The sequence below is a fragment of the Macaca mulatta genome, chromosome 7, assembly GCF_049350105.2.
Source record: "Macaca mulatta isolate MMU2019108-1 chromosome 7, T2T-MMU8v2.0, whole genome shotgun sequence".
In the NCBI taxonomy this organism is placed as follows: domain Eukaryota; kingdom Metazoa; phylum Chordata; class Mammalia; order Primates; family Cercopithecidae; genus Macaca; species Macaca mulatta.
Genome location: NC_133412.1, coordinates 74,870,106 through 74,891,816, shown reverse-complemented (window position 1 = coordinate 74,891,816; position 21,711 = coordinate 74,870,106). Strand labels below are relative to the sequence as shown.

The following is a 21,711-nucleotide window of genomic DNA, read 5'->3' as shown; positions in this document are numbered from 1 at the left end:
GGGAGTGATGGCGGGTGCCTGTAATCCCAGCTACTCAGGAGGCCGAGGCAGGAGAATCGCTTGAACCTCGGAGGCGGAGGTTGCTAAGATCGTGCCACTACACTCCAGCCTAGGCGACAGAGTGATACTCTGTCTCAAAAAACACAAAACAAAACACAAAACAAAACAGAAAACAACAACAAAAAAGTGGATGTCTGGGCCATCCAGCCTCTTACTCGCAAGCCTGCTTCCTCAGAAGCCGCCTCCCTGCATCTAGTCATATCCACAGAATGTGCTCCTCTTGGTATCCTGGAGTAGCCGAAGCCATTTCTACCAGTAAATTTTTTTTTAAAAAATTCCCAGCTGCCACCATCATCTCTCATCTCCATTCACAACATGGTAAGAATATCATTTTTGTATCTGACCAAAACCAGTTTCTGAGTTTTCATTTTCTTAATTGGCCACCAATAAACAAAGGAGGGACTCGCCTGCCCTTGAACGTGCTCTGCTGTGTGCTCTGCATCTATAGGGGCCAGCCTTTCTCAGGGAGCCTGGAGGGGGCCAGGGATCCCTTATTCTTCCCAGCTCAGTGACTTTTTCCCATTTTGGAGGCCCTTGTCAGGCAGATCACCTGAAGGGCCACTCTTTTCTGTCCTGTAGAATGGCTCCTGTGTCTCTCTGTTCTCAGAGGGCAACTTGCGAAGAACTGCCAACCCTCCTTTGGTCTTTGCTGGATAGCAGCAGTCTTTGTAAAGATAGGACTCGTCTTTGAGCAGTCCAGTGAAGGGGTTATTGGGCCTGGATTCTACTTAGAGTGACCTCTGTAGTGAGGTTTATCATATTTATGTTATACAGCAGCATAGAAACGACATTCTAAGGGCCAGGCGCAGTGGCTCATGCCTGTAATCCCAGCACTTTGGGAGGCCGAGGCAGGTTTATCACAAGGTCAGGAGATTGAGACCATCCTGGCTAACACGGTGAAACCCCGTCTCTACTAAAAATACAAAAAATTAGCTGGACTTGGTGGCGGGCGCCTGTAGTCCCAGCTGCTCGGGAGGCGGAGGCAGGAGAATGGCGTGAACCCCGAAGGCGGAGCTTGCAGTGAGCCGAGATCGTGCCGCTGTACTCTAGCCTGGGCGACAGAGTGAGACTCCATCTCAAAAAAAAAAAAAAGTAATGACATTCTAACCAAAATTGGGGTTGGGAAGAATAAGGTGGTTTTATAGGATATGTGCTTTGATCGTCTTGTTTGTAATACCTGGGAGTTCAAAGACTTGACATTTAAAACAAGATAGCCCCACAAATTAAGATCATACTTAAAGGCTGCCAGATTTTAAAGAAATGTTTTCGTATGTTCATCTAATAGTTTGATGCTGCTATTTGGGTTTTTTGTTTTTTGTTTTAACATTTAAGTCTTAGATCCATTTGGGATTTGTCCATTTCTAGGTCCAGCTTGAATTTTTCCATTTGAATTGAATTTTTCCAGTTTTCCCTAACTAGTTCTTCCAGCATCATTTATTGTATGTTGTATATTTTCTCCATGGATTTAAGAGGCCAACTGTATTGTATGCTAAATTTTCTTAGTCATTATACAGATTCTCTTTTCTGTTCTCCTGTTCTGTCTATTCATGTGCCGCTTGTATTAAATTCTGAATTTACATATCTGTTGAATCGATTTCTGGAGCTTTTATTTTATTTGGTCTGATTGTTTATTAATGTTTTAATTATTGAGATTTCATAATGTTTTTGTTTTTGTTTTTGAGACGGAGTCTTGCTTTATTGCCCAGGCTGAAATGCAGTGGCACGATGTCAGCTCACTGCAACATTTGCCTCCAGGGTTCAAGCGATTCTTCTGCCTCAGCCTCCCGAGTAGGTGGGATTACAGGCGCCTACCACCACACCCAGCTAATTTTTGTATGGTGTTTCACCGTGTTGGCCAGGGTAGTCTAGAACTCCTGACCTCAGGTGATTCAGCTTCCGAAAGTGCTGGGATTACAGGCGTGAGCCACTGCACCCGGCAGAGATTTCGTAATGTTTTAACATCTGAAAGAGATAATCCCTCTCCCCTCCAATTTTAGTCAATAATCTTATCTTTTTTTTTTTTTTTTTTTTTTGAGATAGAGTCTCGCTCTGTCACCCAGGCTGGAGTGCAGTGGCACGATCTCTGCTCACTGCAGCCTCCACCTCCTGGGTTCAACGATTCAATGATTCTCCTGCCTTAGCCTCCCAGGTTGCTAGGATTACAGGCGTGTGCCACCGTGCCCAGCTCATTTTTGTATTTTTAGTAGAGATGGGGTTTCACCATGATGTTGGCCAGGCTGGTCTCAAACTCCTGACCTTGTGATCTGCCCACCTTTGCCTCCCAAAGTGCTGAGATTACAGGTGTGAGCCACTGCTCCCGGCCTCTTTTTTTTTTTTTTTTTTTTTTCCCCAGAGACAGAGTCTCACTCTGTCACCCAGGCTGGAGTGCAGTGGCGTGATCATAGCTTACTGTAACCTCAAACTCCTGGCCTCAAGCAATCCTCCCACCTCAGGCTCCTGAGTAGCTGGGACTACAGGCATGTGCCAGCACACCTGGCTAATTTTGTTATTTTTTGTAGAGATGAAGTCTTGCTGTGTTGCTCAGGCTGGTCTTGAACTCCTGGCCTCAAGCAATCCTCTCACCTCAGCCACCCAAAGTGCTGGGGTTGTAGGCAATAATCTTATCTTTCTTAATGTTTATTTTTACAAACCTCTACTTCAGCTGCATGCTTTACCAATTTTAAATGTGAATTCTTTGAATTCCCAGGTTATTACAGATGAGGCAATCAACGAACATATCCTATAAACCACCTTATTTCTCCCAACCCCAGTTTTGGTTAGAATGTCATTTCTACACTGCCGTATAACATTTACAAGCTCTGTAATCACCCTAATTGCCATTGTAGTTTTAGTCTTCATTCTAAAGTTAAATTCATTAGGTGTTCACCCCCCTAACAGTCCATGAATTTGTGTATGTTCAAAGCTGTTTGCCTATAGGTTTATACTTGAAGGACAGTTTTGTTGAATATAGAGAAATCTTTTTTTTTTTTTTTTTTCCTGAGATAGAGTTGCCCAGGCTGGAGTGCAGTGGTGTGATCTCAGCTCACTACAACCTCCGCCTCCTGGGTTCAAGCAATTCTCCTGCCTCAGCCTCTCGAGTAGCTGGGATTACAGGCACGTGCCACCACACCCAGCCTGAATATAGAGAAATCTGAAACCAGCTGATTTTCTTTCCCCTTGTAAGTGATTTGATCCTTTTGCTGTTGTCCGCCGGTCTCACTGTTAGCCACCCCGCGTTAGTTTTTGTTGGCCCATGGTATCGCTTTCACAGGTTCTTATATCCTTATAGGTTATATCTTTAAATATTAGTCCTTTTTTTTTTTTTTTTTTGAGATGGAGTCTCGCTTTGTCGCCCAGGCTGGAGTGCAGTGCTGCGATCTCAGCTCACTGCAACCTCCGCCTCCCGGGTTCAAGTGATTCTCCTGCCTCAGCCTCCTGGGTAGCTGGGACTACAAGTGTCTGCCACCACACCCAGCCAATTTTTGAATTTTTTTTTTGTAGAGATGGGATTTCACCATATTGGCCAGGCTAGTCGCAAACTCCTGACCTTGTGATCCGCCCGCCTCAGCCTCCCAAAGTCCTGGGATTACAGGCGTGAGCCACCACGCCTGGCCTTTAAGTATTAGTTCTATTGAGTTTTCTTTTTTGAGAACTCCAGTTGTTTACTGATTCTCCTTTTGCCTAACTTCTCTTTCTATCTTTTTGTTTAAGATAGGGTCTCACTGTGTCACCTAGGCTGGAGTCCAGTGGTGCAAACATGGCTCACTGCAGCCTCTGCCTCCTGGCCTCAAGCAATAGTCCTGCCTTGGCCTCTTAAGTAGCTGGGTCTACAAGTGTGTGCAGCCACACCTGGCTAATTTTTGTATTTTTTGTAGAGATGGGGTTTTGCCATGTTTCCCAAGCTGTCCCAAACTGCTGGGCTCAAGCGATCCACCTGTCTTGGCCTCCCAAAGTGCTGGGATTACAGACCTGAGCCAACGCGCCCGGCCCTCTATCATTCTTTTTAATCCTTTTAACCTATTCCTTTGTTTCCATTTCCTGTCATTGCTTTCTCATTTTGGTCCTCTTTTTCCCATTCTCTGCTTTCCAAGATGCCTATTCCCATTGTGCTCCTTTTCCTGTTGTCTTCATTTCTCTGTGTGATTTTCCTTCCTTTCCTGAGTTCTTCTAGTGTACATTTCATGTCTTTCTGTTGTCTCACCATCCCTTCTTCAAGCTCTACTCTGTGGTATTCCTTTATAAAGGCAGTTGCCTCATTTAATTATTTTTATGGATGGAAATGATCACTTTTCTCAGTAATAGTAATTCCTCGGGCCAGGCGCAGTGGCTCAAGCCTGTAATCCCAACACTTTGGGAGGCCGAGTCAGTTGGATCACTTGAGGTCGGGAGTTTGAGACCAGCCTGGCCAACATGGCAAAATTCCATCTGTATTAAAAATACAAAAACAATGAGCCGGGGCGGGGGGGGGGGTGGTGGTGTGCACCTGTAATTCTAGCTACTCAGGAGGCTGAGGGAGGAGAATCGCTTGAACCTGGGAGGCAGAGGTTGCAGTGAGCTGAGATTGTGCCACTGCACTCCAGCCTGGGCGACAGAGTGAGACTTCATCTTAAATAAATAAATAAATACTGTGGATTAATGTGTGTGGGTCAAAGGCTCTTTCCTTCTCTGCTTTCCAGAAACAGCTTCCTGCATACATGGCTGCCCTGTGTGATTCCGGTTGCAGCCTCACCTCCTTTGCCTCTCTGAACCAAAGAAGCCTGCCCTACTTACCCCAGTTCCCAAACACAGGAAGTGATTTTCTGCCTGAGCTTTCTGAAATCTGCTCCCTCCCAACCCAGGGCTTTCCATGCTTATTCATTGCACTTCCTTCCTCATTGCTTCTACCCAGTCTGCTGTTTTGGGAAGCCCTGACATGTATTTTGGTGTCTGCAAATTTTATCTTCTGATCTCACTGAAAATAAAATTGGAGTTTTACTTGTTTTCCTTGTTGCTTCCGAGATCATTCGAGAGCTCACCAGTTCTGATTTTAAAACAGCAAAAACAGCCTTATTAGCTAATGTTACCTATTGAATTAGTAAAATCACCCAAAAAAAAATGTTTTTGGGCATGTTAGTTTGCTAAAAATAAATCAGGGCCTTGGCCTGCAGGTTCTTCTAGAGGAGAGATGATAGCAGGGCTCTATGCTCAAAACTTGCCAAAAAACTGTCTTCGGGCCAGACATGGTGGCTCACACCTGTAATCCTAGCACTTTGGGAGGCCAAGGCGGGCGAATCACCTGAGGTGGGAGTTCAAGACCTGCCTGACCAACATGGAGAAACCCTGTCTCTACTAAAAATACAAAATTAGCCAGGCGTGATGGCACATGCGTGTAATCCCAGCTACTTGGGAGGCTAAAGCAGGAGAATCGCTTGAACTAGGGAAGCAGAGGTTGCAGTGAGCCGAGATCGCACCCCTGCACTCCAGCCTGGGCAACAAGAGCAAAACTCTGTCTCAAAAAAAAAAAAAAAAAAAAAAAAAACAAATGAAAAAAACAAATAAAAAAACTGTCTTCCATGACCAGGCGCAATGGCTCACGCCTGTAATCCCAGCACTTTGGGAGGCTGAGGCGGGCGGATCACTTGAGGTCAGGAGTTTGAGACCAGCCTGACCAACATGGTGAAACCCCATCTCTACTGAAAACACAAAAATTAGCCAGAAACAATGTGTTGGCATGAGCCTGGAGTCCCAGCTACACTACTAAGGAGGCTGAGGCAGGAGAATTGCTTGAACCTAGGAGGTGGAGCTTGCACTGAGCCAGAATTGCACCACTGCACTCCAGCCTGGGTGACCAAGTGAGACTCCATCTCAGAAAAAAAAAAAAAACTGTCTTGCAGGAAGTTGAGGAAGCACAGACTTCCTGGTCCTGCCAAGTCAGAGTATACCTTGTGCGCCTTGCGCCTGTATCTGTCCTCTAGTGATATGAGGGGTGTGGCTAGAGGGCAATTCTATGAACCCACAGATTAGCAGCAGCATGTGTGTCAGTGTAAGCTTAGAGTGTAATTATATGCCTGTTTTCAATTTTAAATGTGATCTTATGGCCAGGCGTGGTGGCTCATGCCTGTCATCCCAGCACTTTGGGAGGCCAAAGCAGGAGGATCACTTAAGCCCAGCAGTTTGAGACTATCCTGGGCAACATGGCAAAACCCCATCTCTACAAAAATACAAAAAAATTAGCTGGGTGTGGTGGCATACACCTGTGTAATCCCAGCTACCTGCAAGGCTAAGGTGGGAGGGTCACCTGAGCTCAGGAAGTCAAAGCTACAGTGAGCTGCGATCTCGCCAGTGTCCTACCGCCTCAGTGACAGACTGAGACCTTGTCTCAAAAAAATAAAAAATAAAAATAAATGTGATCTTAAATTGACTGAAGGCAAGAGTGGAGCCCAGGTCCTGCCTGAGAGGGGCATGTCCAATTTTATCATGTTTGTATGTGAGGGTTTACATTAACTTACAGAAAATTGAGCATCTAACCTTAAATAAAGTTTATTAGCTTTAATAATAGAAATGTCACTGAGAGTTCGAGTGCAATGGCTCACGCCTGTAATCCCAGCCCTTTAGGAGGCCCAGGCGGGCAGATCACCTGAGGTCAGGAGTTCGAGACCAGCCTGGCCAACATAGTGAAACCCCATCTCTACTAAAAATACAAAAATTAGCCAGGCATGGTGGCAGGTGCCTATAGTCCCAGCTACTCTGGAGGCTGAGGCAGGAGAATCACTTGAACCCAGGAGGCTGAGGTTGCAGTGAGCCAAGATCTCACCATTGCAGTCCAGGCTGGGTGACCAAGTAAGACTCTGTCTCAAAAAACAGAAAGTGCAGCTTTTTTTAGGATTGAGGTCAAGAGGGAAATTTCCTCCTCAGGCTCATCAAGAGGACATTGTATGGTATAAACAATGTCATCAACAACTTCCTGGCAGCATTAATGTTCTTGACAGCCATTAATTTCTTTTCTTTCTTTCTTTTTTTTTTTATTTTGAGATGGAGTCTTGGCTCTGTTGCCCAGGCTGGAGTGCAGTGGCGTGATCTCGGCTCACCAAAACATCTGCCTCCCAGGTTCTAGCAATTCTTCTGCCTCAGCCTCCCAAGTAGCTGGGATTATAGGTGCCCGCCACCATGCCCAGCTAATTTTTTTATATTTTTAGTAGAGATAGGGTTTCACCGTGTTGGTCAGGCTGGTCTCAGACTCCTGACCTCAGATAATCCACCCGCCTTGGCCTCCCAAAGTGCTGGGATCACAGGCGTGAGCCACAATGCCTGGTGACAGCCATTAATTTCTAATGACACTTCTTAGAGTGTCAGCCAGGGCTATGAAGCCAACACACTCTTCAGTAAACATGGTTCTGTCGAGGGTCAGAACAGTGTGATCCAGGCTCAGCTCTCTGCTTTGGCCTCATCCTCGGGTGGATTTTATAGTCCCTCACCTAAGGAAGGGGCTGTGTTCTAGCAGTCTTCCCTATTGATTTCTTTTACTCAAATATTTGGGCAGTGGAAGGTTTAACAAGTTCCCAGAAAATATTTTGTATTACCAATTAAAGATCTGTTCATAAGCTCCCACTGCAGACAAATTTGAGGGCTCTTTTAACAATCCAGTTAACTTGCTTCTAGTCATTGGTATAGACACCTAGGGTCCTGATTGCAGGGGCTTTGTCATCTTTCCTGTGTCTTAAATACAAAGTAATGAGGTCATAAACACCAGGTACATGTTATACAAGAAATTATTATGTAAGCTCCTTTTGAAAGGAGACCAAGCTTTAGGGAAATGTCTGTGGTACCAATAAAAAACTCATTGATTCACTCATTACATTGAATCAAGCATCAGGCATTATGGTGAGTATCGGGGTAATTGGGTAGGTACCCTGTTGATGTCCTTTAAAATTCCCACCTGATCTCATTTTCAGATGAAGACATGGGACATGGAACCCAAATCTTTAAGGCTTTGAAATTCTGGGTGATTGCCACAAAGATTATGAGGCCTGACAACCAGTCAGAATGAAATAAGCCTGTTTTTTTTTTCCCTTCAACTTTTAAGTTCAGGGGTACGTGTGCAGGATGTGCAGGTTTGCTACAAAGGTAAATGCGTGCCATGGTGGTTTGCTGCACAGATCATTCCACCACCTAGGTATTAAGCCCAGCATCCATTAGCTATTCTTCCTGATGCTGTCCCTCCCCCTCCCCCACAGGCCCCAGTGTGTGTTATTCCCCTCCATGTGCTCGTGTGTTCTCTTCATTCAGCTCCTACTTATAAGAGAGAACATGCAGTGTTTGGTTTTCTGTTCCTGTGTTAGTTTGCTGAGGATAATGGCTTCCAATCCATTCATGTCCCTGCAAAAGACATAATCTCATTCCTTTTTATGGCTGCATAGTATTCCACAGTGTGTATGTACTACATTTTCTTCATCCAGTGTATCATTGATGGGCATTTGGGTTGATTCTATGTCTTTGCTATTGTGAATAGTGCAGCATTGAACATATGTGTGCATGTGTCTTTATAACAGAATGATTTATATTCCTTTGGGTATATTAAACCTGATTATTAAAGGCTTTGAGGATTTCCTAGCCTCTTTGTGTTCACTGGAAGTTTAATTTTTATAAATTTCCCCCTTAGTTTCCTTTTGTCATCATGACAGGGAGTTGAGTAGACATTGTATGTTTTTCTTCATTGTTTCAGATTTTGAGATACAGAGTGAAAATGGGGAGAACTGTAATCAAGACATGTTTGAGAATGAATCACGTGAGATATTCTCTGAAATGCCTGAAGGTGAAAGTGCTCAGCACTCCGATAGGGAAAGTGACTTTGAGAGAGATGATGGCGTCCAGAGGGCCCAGGGACACATCCCAGGCGAGGACCACGGGGAGGTGCTCTCTCAGGACAGGGAAGTTGGCCAGCTCATAGGCCTGCAGGGCACCTACTTGGGGGAGAAGCCCTACGAATGTCCCCAGTGTGGGAAGACCTTCAGCCGGAAATCCCACCTCATCACACACGAGAGGACCCACACAGGAGAGAAATACTACAAATGTGATGAATGTGGAAAAAGCTTTAGTGATGGTTCAAACTTTAGTAGACACCAAACCACTCACACTGGGGAGAAGCCCTACAAATGCAGAGACTGTGGGAAGAGCTTTAGCCGGAGTGCCAACCTCATAACCCACCAGAGGATCCACACGGGGGAGAAGCCCTTCCAGTGTGCCGAGTGTGGCAAGAGCTTCAGCAGGAGTCCCAACCTCATCGCACATCAGCGCACCCACACGGGAGAGAAACCCTACTCGTGCCCTGAGTGTGGAAAGAGCTTTGGCAACCGATCCAGCCTTAACACGCATCAGGGGATCCACACTGGAGAAAAGCCCTACGAATGTAAAGAATGCGGCGAAAGCTTTAGTTACAACTCCAACCTAATCAGACACCAGAGAATCCACACAGGAGAGAAACCCTATAAATGTACTGACTGTGGGCAGAGGTTCAGCCAGAGCTCAGCCCTCATCACCCACCGGAGAACCCACACAGGAGAGAAACCCTACCAGTGCAGTGAGTGTGGGAAAAGCTTCAGCCGCAGCTCCAACCTGGCCACGCACCGGAGAACCCACATGGTGGAGAAGCCCTATAAGTGTGGGGTGTGCGGGAAGAGCTTCAGCCAGAGCTCCAGTCTGATCGCACACCAGGGTATGCACACAGGGGAGAAACCCTACGAGTGCCTGACATGTGGGGAGAGCTTCAGCTGGAGCTCCAACCTCCTCAAGCACCAGAGGATCCACACAGGAGAGAAGCCCTACAAATGCAGCGAGTGTGGGAAATGCTTCAGTCAGCGCTCCCAGCTGGTAGTGCACCAACGGACCCACACAGGCGAGAAGCCCTACAAATGCCTCATGTGCGGCAAGAGCTTCAGCCGGGGCTCCATTCTGGTCATGCACCAGAGAGCCCATTTGGGAGACAAGCCCTACAGGTGCCCTGAGTGTGGGAAAGGCTTTAGTTGGAACTCGGTCCTCATTATACATCAGCGAATCCACACTGGGGAGAAGCCCTACAAATGCCCCGAGTGTGGCAAAGGCTTCAGCAACAGCTCTAACTTTATCACACATCAGAGAACTCACATGAAAGAGAAACTTTATTGAAGTGGCAAAGAGCGAAAGTGAGGGACTGGCCTGGAGTGGGAGTTGCCACACTGCCCCAGCAGTGATTCCCTTTCAAAGAGCCGGGCTTCCTAAACATTCTGTGGGGTTTTGCCAGAATCTTCCCCTTGCTCATCCTCATTTCCAGGACACTGTCATTTTAGTGGTCTGAGTCAAGTCCCATATACATTCAAGAACAGGGCATAGGAGTGGAAGGTCTGGAAAGTTGGGTCTTTTTCCCTTACATTGGGTGACTTGATTGGCCCCCTCTCTCGTGATTCCTCTGTGCCTCAGTTTCCTCTTTGGTAAAATGAGGGGGGAAATGTTTCTCCACGTGGAATGGAAGACAGCATGGCTCACAACGTGGGCCAAGTCCTCAGAGAAATACTGGAAATCTTTGGTGTGGTTCTGGTTGTTTTGTTGTTTTGCTGCTACATTGTTGGGCTAAGGTGCCTTCACCCCAAGCTGTTAGTGTTCCAGAGCTCCCTGCCCATGCTAGAATCTGCTCTTCTGGCTTTGGTGCCTTGGGCTTTGATTTCAGGTCAAGATGGAGGGGCTTCTCCAGTTCTGAGTCACCCACATGAAGATAAAGCCCCTTTCTATTTCCAGAAAGTGTCAGGAGCACAGAAACATGAGGAAGTACAGCCTGGAGCCAGTGTCCCAGTGTCCTTTCCATTGGTAAGAGTTGGACAGGGCCTGCAGGAGAGGGGTAAACTGAGGACATTTCAGTGTTTGCTTTTGTCTCTGCCTACTGTCCTTTGGTAGCTAGGTCAGCTACCATGGGAACACATTTGTTCTCGTGGGGTTTTGTCCTGGAGAGTGTAGTGAAGTCTGAGAGCCCCAGCTGCCATCCCATGGTGGATGGTAACTTCTGTCTCATCAAGAGTAAAACAGTCCTGCATGCAGCAGGGTGGGTTTGTGCCTTTGGCCCAACAGATACATAGCCCCATAATTTCTGAATTATTCTATGCACTTGTTTCCCTCTTCTTTTATTTTTTATTTGATATATGCAGACCTAGAATCCTGTCAGGTAGCTTTTGTATACTAAGAACTTTATTTTTAAAGAAGTGCTAACTTTGAGGACATATCTGTTCCCTGGAGATATTTGGGCTTGAATCAGGAGTTTGTCCTACAGGTGTCCCCCTTGATCTTGGGATGCTACCAGGGCTTTGTTCTCGGGATCCTCGCACCTGGAGAGAGTGAAGACGGGCATGATGGCAGGTGAAGGGGTTTGCTGTGAAGTAAGAGGAGATAAGGCATTTCCAGGAAATGGGAAACTGCCTCCTCCTACACATGGGGCCTGTGCTCAGAATGGGCTTAGTTCTTATAGGATGGATGCTCAGTATTGCCTAATAAAGTAGAGTTCCATTCTTTTCCTGAGTCTGTCTTTTACTATGTTAAAAACCTGAACTAGGCTGGGCACAGTGGCTCACACCTGTAATCCCAACACTTTGGGAGGCCGAGGCGAGTGGATCACGAGGTCAGGAGATCGAGACCATCCTGACTAACATGGTGAAACCCCATCTCTACTAAAAATACAAAAAATTAGCCGGGCGTGGTGGCGGGCGCCTGTAGTCCCAGCTACTTGGGTGAGGTAGGAGAATGGCATGAACCCGAGAGGCGGAGCTTGCAGTGAGCCGAGATCACACCACTACACTCCAGCCTGGGTGACAGAGCGCGACTCTGTCTCAAAAACAAAAACAAACCTGAACTGTTAGCATACTCATCCCTCACTTCCCCACCCCACTTGCCTCCTGCCCCAGGCTGAGAGTGCCCCAGGCCTACATGGAGTAAAAGTCCGTTGCTTGGAAGAGTATACCTTTGGGTGAACCTAAACCTGCATGTGCTTGACCAGGGCACACACCTTCCCACTACCTTTTGCAAACCCTGCTTGGAATCTGTCCTCCAAGACTTGGAGCCGTGGCTTTGCCTAAGGATCCAGGTGACATCCTGAGGAGGCCATTGGCAGTCATCTCTGTCCAAAATCCACTTAGACATGAGGAGGAAGTTCTAGGCAGTGATGTTTATTAAAACCAAAAGAAAAGAAAAAAAAAATCAAGTATGCTGTGAAATCCCCATCATTAGTACCATTCCTTCACTTGGCCAGCAGTCATTGAGGACTTAGGTACCATCGCTGTGCTAGGTGCTAGGGAGAGGTTGTGAAGTCCCATCATTTGTCCAATAGAAGGAAGATTCTCATCTGTCTGGGAAAATACAGGAGCCACCCTAGCAGTAAGGGAGAACAGATGGGATAGTTTCCCACCTGACATTAAGTTCTGGAATTTGACTAGTAAAAGGAACTTGGGTTGTAGAAGATATTGGATCTTTGTGGTTTTTTTTTTGTTTTTTTTTTTTTTTTTTTTTGAGACAGAGCCTTGCTCTGTAACCCAGGCTGGAGTGCAGTGGCGCGATCTCGGCTCACTGCAAGCTCCGCCTCCCGGGTTCCCGCCATTCTCCTGCCTCAGTCTCCTGAGTAGCTGGGACTACAGGCGCCCGCCACCGCGCCCGGCTAATTTTTTTTTGTATTTTTAGTGGCGGTGGGGTTTCACCGTAGTCTCGATCTCCTGACCTTGTGATCCACCCGCCTTGGCCTCCCAAAGTGCTGGGATTACAGGTGTGAGCCACCGCGCCCGGCCTGATACTGGATCTTTTTTTAAGTCTCAAGAGTTTATATTAAGCTTTTTGAAACTTTTTTTTAAAACTCCTCCTTACCTAGTAGAAACACAAAATATTCTAGAGAAAAAAAAAAAAGGAAACCAGATTAGCTGGAATTGCAGAATTAAGCTGGAACCAGGTCATTGATGGGAAAATGATAAATTAACAGTTCACAAAAGGTTGAGAGTTGTCTGAGGTTGTTGCTTTGCAAATTAAAAGTAAATAAAGATTGTGAGCCCATCACTTCAGGTCCTGCCACGTCTCCATGGGTCCACAGAGGCAAAGGGGGCAGGATACAGTAGCCTTTGTGTAGCTGTGTGTCGGCTGGAAGGATGTGTCTTCGCCCCTAAAACATTTCAAGAAGTCCAATCGTTTTGGGAGCTCTACCTCTGCCACATCTTTGCTTGCAACTCAATTACACCTATGTCTCTGTAACAGGATATTTCTCCTTAAGGGTACATGTCTTTAGAGATCTAGCTTTTGTCATTAGTCTGTTTCTAAAATCATGGTAGTGGCCTTGGGACCATTAAAAATTGACAATAAAGCCAGGTGCCATGGTGTGCACCTAAAATCTCAGCTACTCGGAAGGCTAAGGCAGGAGGATCACTTGAGTCTGGGAGTTAGGGAGACAAGTCTCAAAAATCTACAATAAGACTGGGTGCAGTGGCTTGCGCCTATAATCCCAACACTTTGGGAGGCTGAGGCAGGTGGATCCCTTGAGGTCAGGAGCTCGAGACCAGCCCGGCCCACATGGCAAAACCCCATCTCTACTAAAAATACAAAAATTAGACGTGGTGGCAGGCGCCTGTAGTCCCAGCTACTCGGGAGGCTAAGGCAGGAGAATCGCTTGAACCCAGGTGGTAGAGGTTGTAGTGTGCCAAGATCATGCCCCACTGTACTCCAGCCTGGGTGACAGAGCAAGACTCCATCTCAAAAAAAAAAAGTCTACAATAAATGGTAAAAAGAGCTGGGCACAGTGGCTCACACCTGCAATCCCAACACTTGGGAGGCCGAGGTGGGTGGATTGCCTGAGCTCAGGAGTTCGAGACCTCCCTGGGCAACATGGCAAAACCCTGTCTCTACAAAAAATACAAAAAGTAGCTGGGCATAGTGGCGGGCGCCTGTAGTTCCAGCTACTTGGGAGGCTGAGGCAGAAGAATCGCTTGAACCCGGGAGGCAGAGGTTGCAGTGAGCCCAGGTCGCCCCACTGCACTCCAACCTGGGTGACAGAGCAAGACTCTGTCTTCAAAAGGAAAAAGAAAAAAAAAAACAAAAAACAAGCAAAAGATAACCAAAACCACAATCGCTTCACCCCCAGCGTGGCCCTCAGGAGTCCACGTCAGCAAGTCTTTTACCTGACTTTGGTCACTTCCTTTTCCCAGTCTCCACAATGGCTGTGTACCCTTTGGCCATTCTCAGAATGTCAGCTCCCAGGCTCAGCTCACATCTGAGAACCTTCAACCCATCAGGTGTGAACTCCCTCTGTTTCCCACCTCCAGGCTAACAAACCTCTCTGCGCTCCCTCAGTCCTCACCCCCACCCTCAGCCTGGAGCTGTGCTTTCAGCTTCATAGTAACCTCCACCTGGGGCTTCCCCTCCACTACTCCATGATCAGGACCTTGCCCCATCAGCTTTTTCCTGGCTTGATTTCAAGTCTCTCTTCTTCCTGCCACCTATTCACCCACTGAAGTTGTTCCTGGAATCTCAAACTCAGCATGTCCCCTGACTGCCTCTTATTGCCTTTCCTCTTTGTGAGTAGCACTGCCACCCATCCTGCCTCACCCAATCCCAAAACCTGGGATCATCCAAGACGCCTTCCTTCCTCAGAGCCATTCATTCGGGAGTCACAGTGTGCACATTCTGCCGCCCTACTCAGCATTCCCAGCCTCAAAGCCCCTGGCAGACTTCAGACCTTTGCCTGGCAGCTGCCACAGCCCTTCCTGGTTGCTTCCTGGCAATTTTACTTCCATTTCCTGCCTCAGCCTCTTGAGTAGCTGGGATTACAGGCATGCGCCACCACTACTTCCTTCCTGGTTGCTTCCCAGCAATTCTACTTCTATTTCCCCTATGGCTGTGGGATATTTTATCAAGAGGATGAAAAAGGAAAAAGGACAAAAGTGAAATTTTGTCCAAAGATCTGAAATTGCTTAACAGGGCCAGGGAGCAGGGAGGCTAGAATGGCCCTCCATTTGACAATCTCCAAGGCCATCTGTGAGAGACTATGGATACAGCAAGCCCAGGACATGGGGTCTTTGCTGAACTTTCTGTTTACGAGACAGGACCCCCTTCAGGGATAAAGGGCCAGGAAGGACGATAACAAGTCACACGCAAGGAATGACCAATTACAGTTGTGGATGGTCCTGATACTAGCTAGAGAGAAGCCTAAACATTTTAGCTAATATACTTTCTTTTTTTTTTTTTTTTTGAGACAGAGTCTTTGCTCTGTTGCCCAGGCTGGAGTGTAGTGGCACCATCTCAGGTCACTGCAAACTCTACCTCTCGGGTTCAAGCGATCCTCCTGTCTTTCAGCTTCATAGAAACCTCCACCTCCCTGTGCCTGCCTCTCCACGTTGCAGCCAGAGTGAGCATTCTTTCACAGCAGAACTGAGCTGGCCACCACCTAGCTTAAGCCCTGAGGGGCTCCCCATCAGCTACAGAAAGGTCACACTCCTCAACAGCAGATGAGGCCTTCCCATGGGGAACCTCTGTGGAACCTCATCACATTCATTCCTTGCCTTGCCCTGGTCATCACACCTCTGTGCCCTTGACCATCCTCATCCCGAGGCAGCTCCCCATCACTATGTGCATCTGAGCCTTGCTTCAGTGCCCCTGCTCACCCTGCTCCCTTTTCTGGAATGCCGGGCCTCCATGTTTGCCAGTGCCCACATGCCCATTTTTGAAGATGCAGCTTGGGCACCACCTCCTCCAGGAGGCCTCCTCCCTGCACTTCTCTGGCAGACCTGACCCTGCCTGTGGGCCCCTGCACTCTCCAGCTCAGTGCCGTGACTCTCGTTACATTGATCTGTTACATGTCCTCCCTACTTCATCCTGCCCCCTCCCTCCCTTCCATTTTTTATGTTCCTACCCATCCTGAGGTTCCCAGCTCCAGGAACCTCCAGCTCTAGTACCCAGCTCAGTGCTTGTGATGGGAACTGAGGAAATATTTGCCAATTGGTTCTCTTCATAGAAATACATAGAAATGCAAGAAGCAGGCTGGGCGTGGTGGCTCACGACTGTAATCCCAGCACTTTGGGAGGCCAAAGTGGGCAGATCACCTGAGGTTGGGAGTTCAAGACCAGCCTGGCTAACATGGCGACACCCTGTCTCTACTAAAAGTACAAAATTAGCCAGGCATGGTGGCGCATGCCTGTAATCCCAGCTACTCGAGAGGCTGAGGCAGGAGAATTGCTTGAACCCAGGAGGCAGAGACTGCGGTGAGCCAAGATCACGCCGCCATTGCACTCCAGCCTGGGCAACAAGAGCAAAACTCCACCTAAAAAAAAAAGAAAAAAGAAATGCAAGAGACCGATGGAGCCCATGATTCTGGCCTGGATAGTGGATTAGGTTTCCTACGCTTTCCTTTGGTCAGATGATAAATGTTAGTTTTTCTTTCAGTGCCCTCTCAGTATTTACCTATGTAAGCTATGCACACAGATGAAGACATTTGTAAACACCAACCCACCAATATTCTAATGAAACAACTTATAGTTTTGAAATGTCACAGATAATCAAAAGCCCATGGAAAACCATGCATATTGCAGCCAAATCTGTAGTACACAATTTTTTTTTTTTTTAATAGAGACAGGATCTCACTATGTTGCCCAGGCTGGTCTTGAACTCCTGGGCTCAGGCAATCCACCACTTGCCTCAGCCTCCCAAAGTGCTGAGATTACAGGTGTGAGCCGCTGCACCCAGTCTTTTTTTTTTTTTTTTTTAATAGAGACAGGGTCTCTCGCTATGTTGCCCAGGCTGGTTTCAAACTTCTCGACTCAAGCGATCCTCCCACCTTGGCTTCCCAAAGTGCTGGGATAACAGGCATGAGCAACCACTCTCAGCTCAAAATCTTTTTTTTTTCTGTTTGGACAAGCAGTGAACCCTCAGAGACTTTATCTTACTGTTATCCTTTAATACAGTGAATCCATATAACTATATCCAGAGACAGTTCCCTTTGTTTTAAATTGTTATTGGGCCGGGCACGGCGGGCTCACTCCTGTAATCTCAGAATTTGGGAGGCCGAAGTGGGTGGATCACTTGAGGTGAGGAATTCGAGAGCAGCCTGACCAACATGGGGAAACCCCATCTCTACTAAAAATACAAAAAAATAGCTGAGCATGGTGACGTGCACCTGTTACTCCCAGCTACTCAGGAGGCTGAGGCAGGAGGATCGCTTGAACTTGGGAGGCAGAGGTTGTAGTGACCTGAGATAGTGTCACTGCACTCCAGCCCAAGCGACAGAGCAGACTCCATCTCAAAAAAAGAAAGAAAAAAAAAAGATATATTAGCTACAATGTTTAGTCTTCTCTCTAGCTAGTATCAGGACAATCCACAACTGTAATTGGCCATTCCTTGTGTGTGACTTGTTATCGTCTTTCCTGGCCCTTTATCCCTGAAGGGGGTCCTGTCTCGTAAACAGAAAGTTCAGCAGTGACCCCATGTCCTGGGCTTGCTGTATCCATAGTCTCTCACAGATGGCCTTGGAGATTGTCAAATGGAGGGCCATTCTAGCCTCCCTGCTCCCTGGCCCTGTTAAGCTATTTCAGATCTTTGGACAAAATACTCACTTTTGTACTTTTACTTTTTTCACCCTCTTGATAAAATATCCCACAGCCATAGGGGAAATGGAAGTAGAATTGTGTGGGTGATGATGAGATTTTTGAAAGCAGAAGGTTTTAGAGCCTGGTGGAGAGGAAGGGCCTGTGGTTAATTCCCTTTGACTTTCCACCCCTTTGTTGGTGCCGTTGAGCTCATGCTTCTGGTTTCTGAGCAAGTGGCTCCATGGCCCATTTGCCTCTTGACCCCCTCCTACTCACTCTTCCTGGTGACGAAACTCTGAGACTTCCGTTCATTCACAGGCCCAGAGGCAGCTGTGGGGGAATTGCTGGGAGGAGGATCTCATGCCAATGAAATACTTTGCCCGGGTCCCTCATAGCTCACAGGTGATGTAAAACGTGTAAAAGCAGAGCTGCCCTGGTGACTGGAAGGTGGGAACCCAAGGCCCTCTCCTGGGTTGGGCCTTTGCCCCTTATCCCCAGTCCCTGACATAGCTCTGGAATTTCTAGACTGGTCCAGGGGATGGTTTGAAAGGTAGATGTGGGCCCGGCGTGGTGGCTTACACCTGTAATCCCAGTACTTTGGGAGGCTGAGATGGGCAGATCACGAGGTTGAGACTACCTTGGCCAACATGGTGAAACCTCATCTCTACTAAAAATACAAAAATTAGCCAGGTGTGATGGTGCGCGCCTGTAATCCCGGCTACTCGGGAGGCTGAGGCAGGAGAATCACTTGAACCCAGGAGGCGAAGGTTGTGGTGAGCTGAGACTGCACCACTGCACTCCAGCCAGGGTGACAGAGTAAGACTCCATCTCAAAAAAAAAAAAAAAGGCAGATGTGTGTGCAGGCCAAGAGTGCTGGCCTGAGTTTCCACGTTAGCCTTCTCAGAATTCCTGTTCCTAATCTAAACCAAAAATAAAATTTGAAGCCCCCCAACCGATTGATGGACCCCCTCTCATCAGCTAAGGGCATTCCAAAGTTAATCCGAAAAGCTAGTTCAGGCCATGATGGGAGGAGAGGTGGGACATGCCTCATTATACCCCCCTCCCTGCTGTAATTCAGGCACAGCTGACCAGCATTCACATTAAAACAGATCTTAAGACTGACAAGGTAGATTCTTTGTAGCAATAAGACACCAAATTCCAGGCTGACTCTGGTATAACATCACATGACAGATAGCAGGCCCTGAAAGAAATTGAAGAATTTTACTCCAAATTAGATTTCCGTGACTGCCAGGCATGGTGGCTCACACCTGTAATCCCAGCACTTTGAGAGATCGAAGCGGGCAGATCACCTGAGGTCAGGAGTTTGAGACCAGCCTGACCAACATGGGGAAACCCTGTTTCTACTAAAAATACAAAAAAAAAAAAAAATTAGCCCACAGGGTGGCATGCACCTGTAACCCCAGTTACTAGGGAGGCTGAGGCAGGAGAATTGCTTGAACCCAGGAGGCAGAGGTTACAGTAATCTGAGATTGTACCACTGCACTCCAGACTGGGTGACAGAGCAAGACTCTGTCTCAAAACAAAACAAAACAAAAAATTAGATTTCCTTGACATATTTTTAAATGCCTCTGCAAAGCTGTCCCTTGTGGGGAAAATCTACATTCTGTAGAGAATCCCCATTCCTTTCCAATTATCTTCCCTGATCCAGGAGAGAAATAACTTAAGAGTCTGGCACCTATTTTTGGTCTGATAAGACCTCTGAAGCCTGCTACTTGGCCTTCACAACCCCTTATCTTAATCCAGACATTCCTTTTTAATGATTCCAGGTCCTTTTTTTTTTTTGAGATGGAGTCTCGCTTTGTCGCCCAGGCTGGAGTGCAGTGGTGCAATCTCGGCTTACTGCAACCTCTGCCTCTCGGGTTCAAATGATTTTCCTGCCTCAGCCTCCCGGAGTTGCTGGAATTACACGCATGCATCACCAAGCCCAGCTATTTTTTTTTTTTTTTTGTATTTTTAGTAGAGACAGGGTTTCACCATATTTGTCAGGCTGGTCTCAAACTCCTGACCTCAGGTGATCTGCCTGCCTCAGCTTCCCAAAGTGCTGGGATTACAGGTGTAAGCCACCACGCCTGGCCTTTTTTTTTTTCTTTTTAATGATTCCAGGTCTTTAAATAACTCAATCAATTGCTAATCAGAAAATCTTTGACTCTATGACCTGAAAGCCCTGGCTTCCAGTTGTCCTGCCTTTCCAGACTGAACCAATGTACATCTTACACGTATTGACTGATGTCTTTTTTTCCTTTTTTTTTTCTTTTCTTTAAGAGATGGAGTTTCACCATGTTGGCCAGGCTGGTCTCAAATGCCTGAGCTCAAGCAATCCACTTGCCTTGGCCTCCCAAAGTGCTAGGATTACAGGCATGAGCCATCATGCCCAGCCACTGATTAATATCTTATTTTGTCTCCCTAAAATGTTTAAAACCAAGTTGGAGCCCTACCACCTCAGGCACATGCTCTCAAGATCTACTGATGTTGTCTTGGGTCATTGGTCACTCATATTTGGCTCAGAATAAATCTCTTGAAATATTTTACAGAGTTTGATTCTTCATTGACAATAATTTGACAACTGAACACACGAGGCCTCAGAGAGAACCCAGAACCCTGAAGGAGTTGCCTGAACTTGGAGCTAAGGTACCAACAGGGGTCCTTGAAAGCCCTCCCTGCAGATCACTTGAGCCCAGGAGTTCAAGACCAGCCTTGGCAACATGGGAAAACCTTATCTCTACAAAAATACAAAAATTAGCCTTGCGTGGTGGTGGGGGCCTATAGTCCCAGCTCTTCGGAGGTTGGGGCAGGAAGATTGCCTGAGTCCAGGGAAGCCAGGGCTGCAGTGAGCGATGATCAGACCACTGTCCTCCAGCCTGGGCAACAGAGAGAGACCCTGTCTCATAAACAAATAAATAAATAAATGCCTCACCAACTTACAGCTTCTCCTCCTAGTAAGTCCTCCTGAGCCCTGGACCTCTCGTTTGGTTGATGGTCCTTGGTTTATTGTGAGCTGTTGCTTTTTTTTTTCTCCTAGGAAGATGTTTAGGATCCTAATTGTAGTTCGGAGGTTCATTCTAAATGTTCTTCTCAATTCCCTTTTTCTAAAGACAAGGAGAACGACCCCCTTGCAGGCACCCCATTTGGTATGTAGTTCGGAAGTACATTCTAAATGATCTTCTCCATGGCTTTTTCTCCCAAATTAAGCTCAGTGGGTTTGTCTGCACTGAGACTTTTTGTTGACGCTAAGTTAAGAGGGATAGAAGGAATTTCCATGGCCCAGCTTTGCAACTGATTTTCTGGAAAGCCCTTCCTGTCATCCTAACCTTCCCTCACCTAACCACAGGCTGCTCCTACTGTGAGGACAAGCACCCACCTTCACTCAATTTGGACTTTTCATCTGTTAAACAGGAAGTGAAACCTACAATGCAGGGTTCCAGGATTCCTTCTCAGAACCAAACCCAATAAAATGTGTAAAGTAGGTCCTTTCCCTGAGGCTGCACCATTCTGGGCTCTCCTAGCCCTTCCTTGTTTTTTTTTTTTTTTTTTGTTGTTGTTGTTGTTTTCTTTTTTCTTTTTTTTGAAACAGTCTCCCTCTGTCACCCAGGCTGGAGTGCAGTGGCATGATTTCAGCTCACTGCAATCTCTGCCTCCCCGGTTCAAGCGGTTCTCGTGCTTCAGCCTCCTGAGTAGCTGGGATTATAGGCGCCCACCACTACACCAGGCTAATTTTTTTGTATTTTTACTAGATTTGGGGTTTCACCATGTTGGCCAGGCTGGTCTCAAACTCCTGACCTCAAGTGACCCGCCTGCCTTGGCCTCCCAAAGTGCCCGGATTACAGGCATGAGCCACTGCACCTGGTGCGTCCTTGGTATTTCTATCAAGTCATTTCCTTTGAACACACCTCCATTTAGCACGTAGCATTTAGCGAAGCATTTGTTAATAGCACTGCATTGGAGTTATTTGGGTTGCACATAACTCGGTGGCAGCGTTTTAGAAAATGCACCCACCGCTGGATTGCATTCCTTAAGAGGAAGGAGTGTCTCCTTTTTTTTTTCTCCCACCACAGCACACTCACGGCCTGGTGCTTTGCCCAAATTG

The 21,711-nt window shown here is 47.0% G+C and overlaps 1 protein-coding gene across 9 annotated transcripts in view; it reads left to right on the top strand.

Annotated features, from left to right (window-relative positions):
• Positions 1 to 21,711, top strand: part of ZSCAN2 (zinc finger and SCAN domain containing 2) — a 36,952-nt gene that overhangs the window by 13,445 nt on the left and 1,796 nt on the right. For 2 of the 9 annotated variants that reach the window (XM_001086522.5, XM_002804927.4), the window contains exon 3: positions 8,762 to 11,570. In XM_001086522.5, the coding sequence (XP_001086522.4) occupies positions 8,762 to 10,200 (1,439 nt within the window). In that variant the 3' untranslated portion in view covers positions 10,201 to 11,570. Of the gene's footprint in view, positions 1 to 132; positions 379 to 3,066; positions 3,240 to 4,736; positions 5,040 to 8,761; positions 11,571 to 20,158; positions 20,332 to 21,711 lie in introns of those variants that run through there. The other 7 variants (XR_013395915.1, XM_077940175.1, XM_077940174.1 and 4 more) reach the window with 7 other exon arrangements.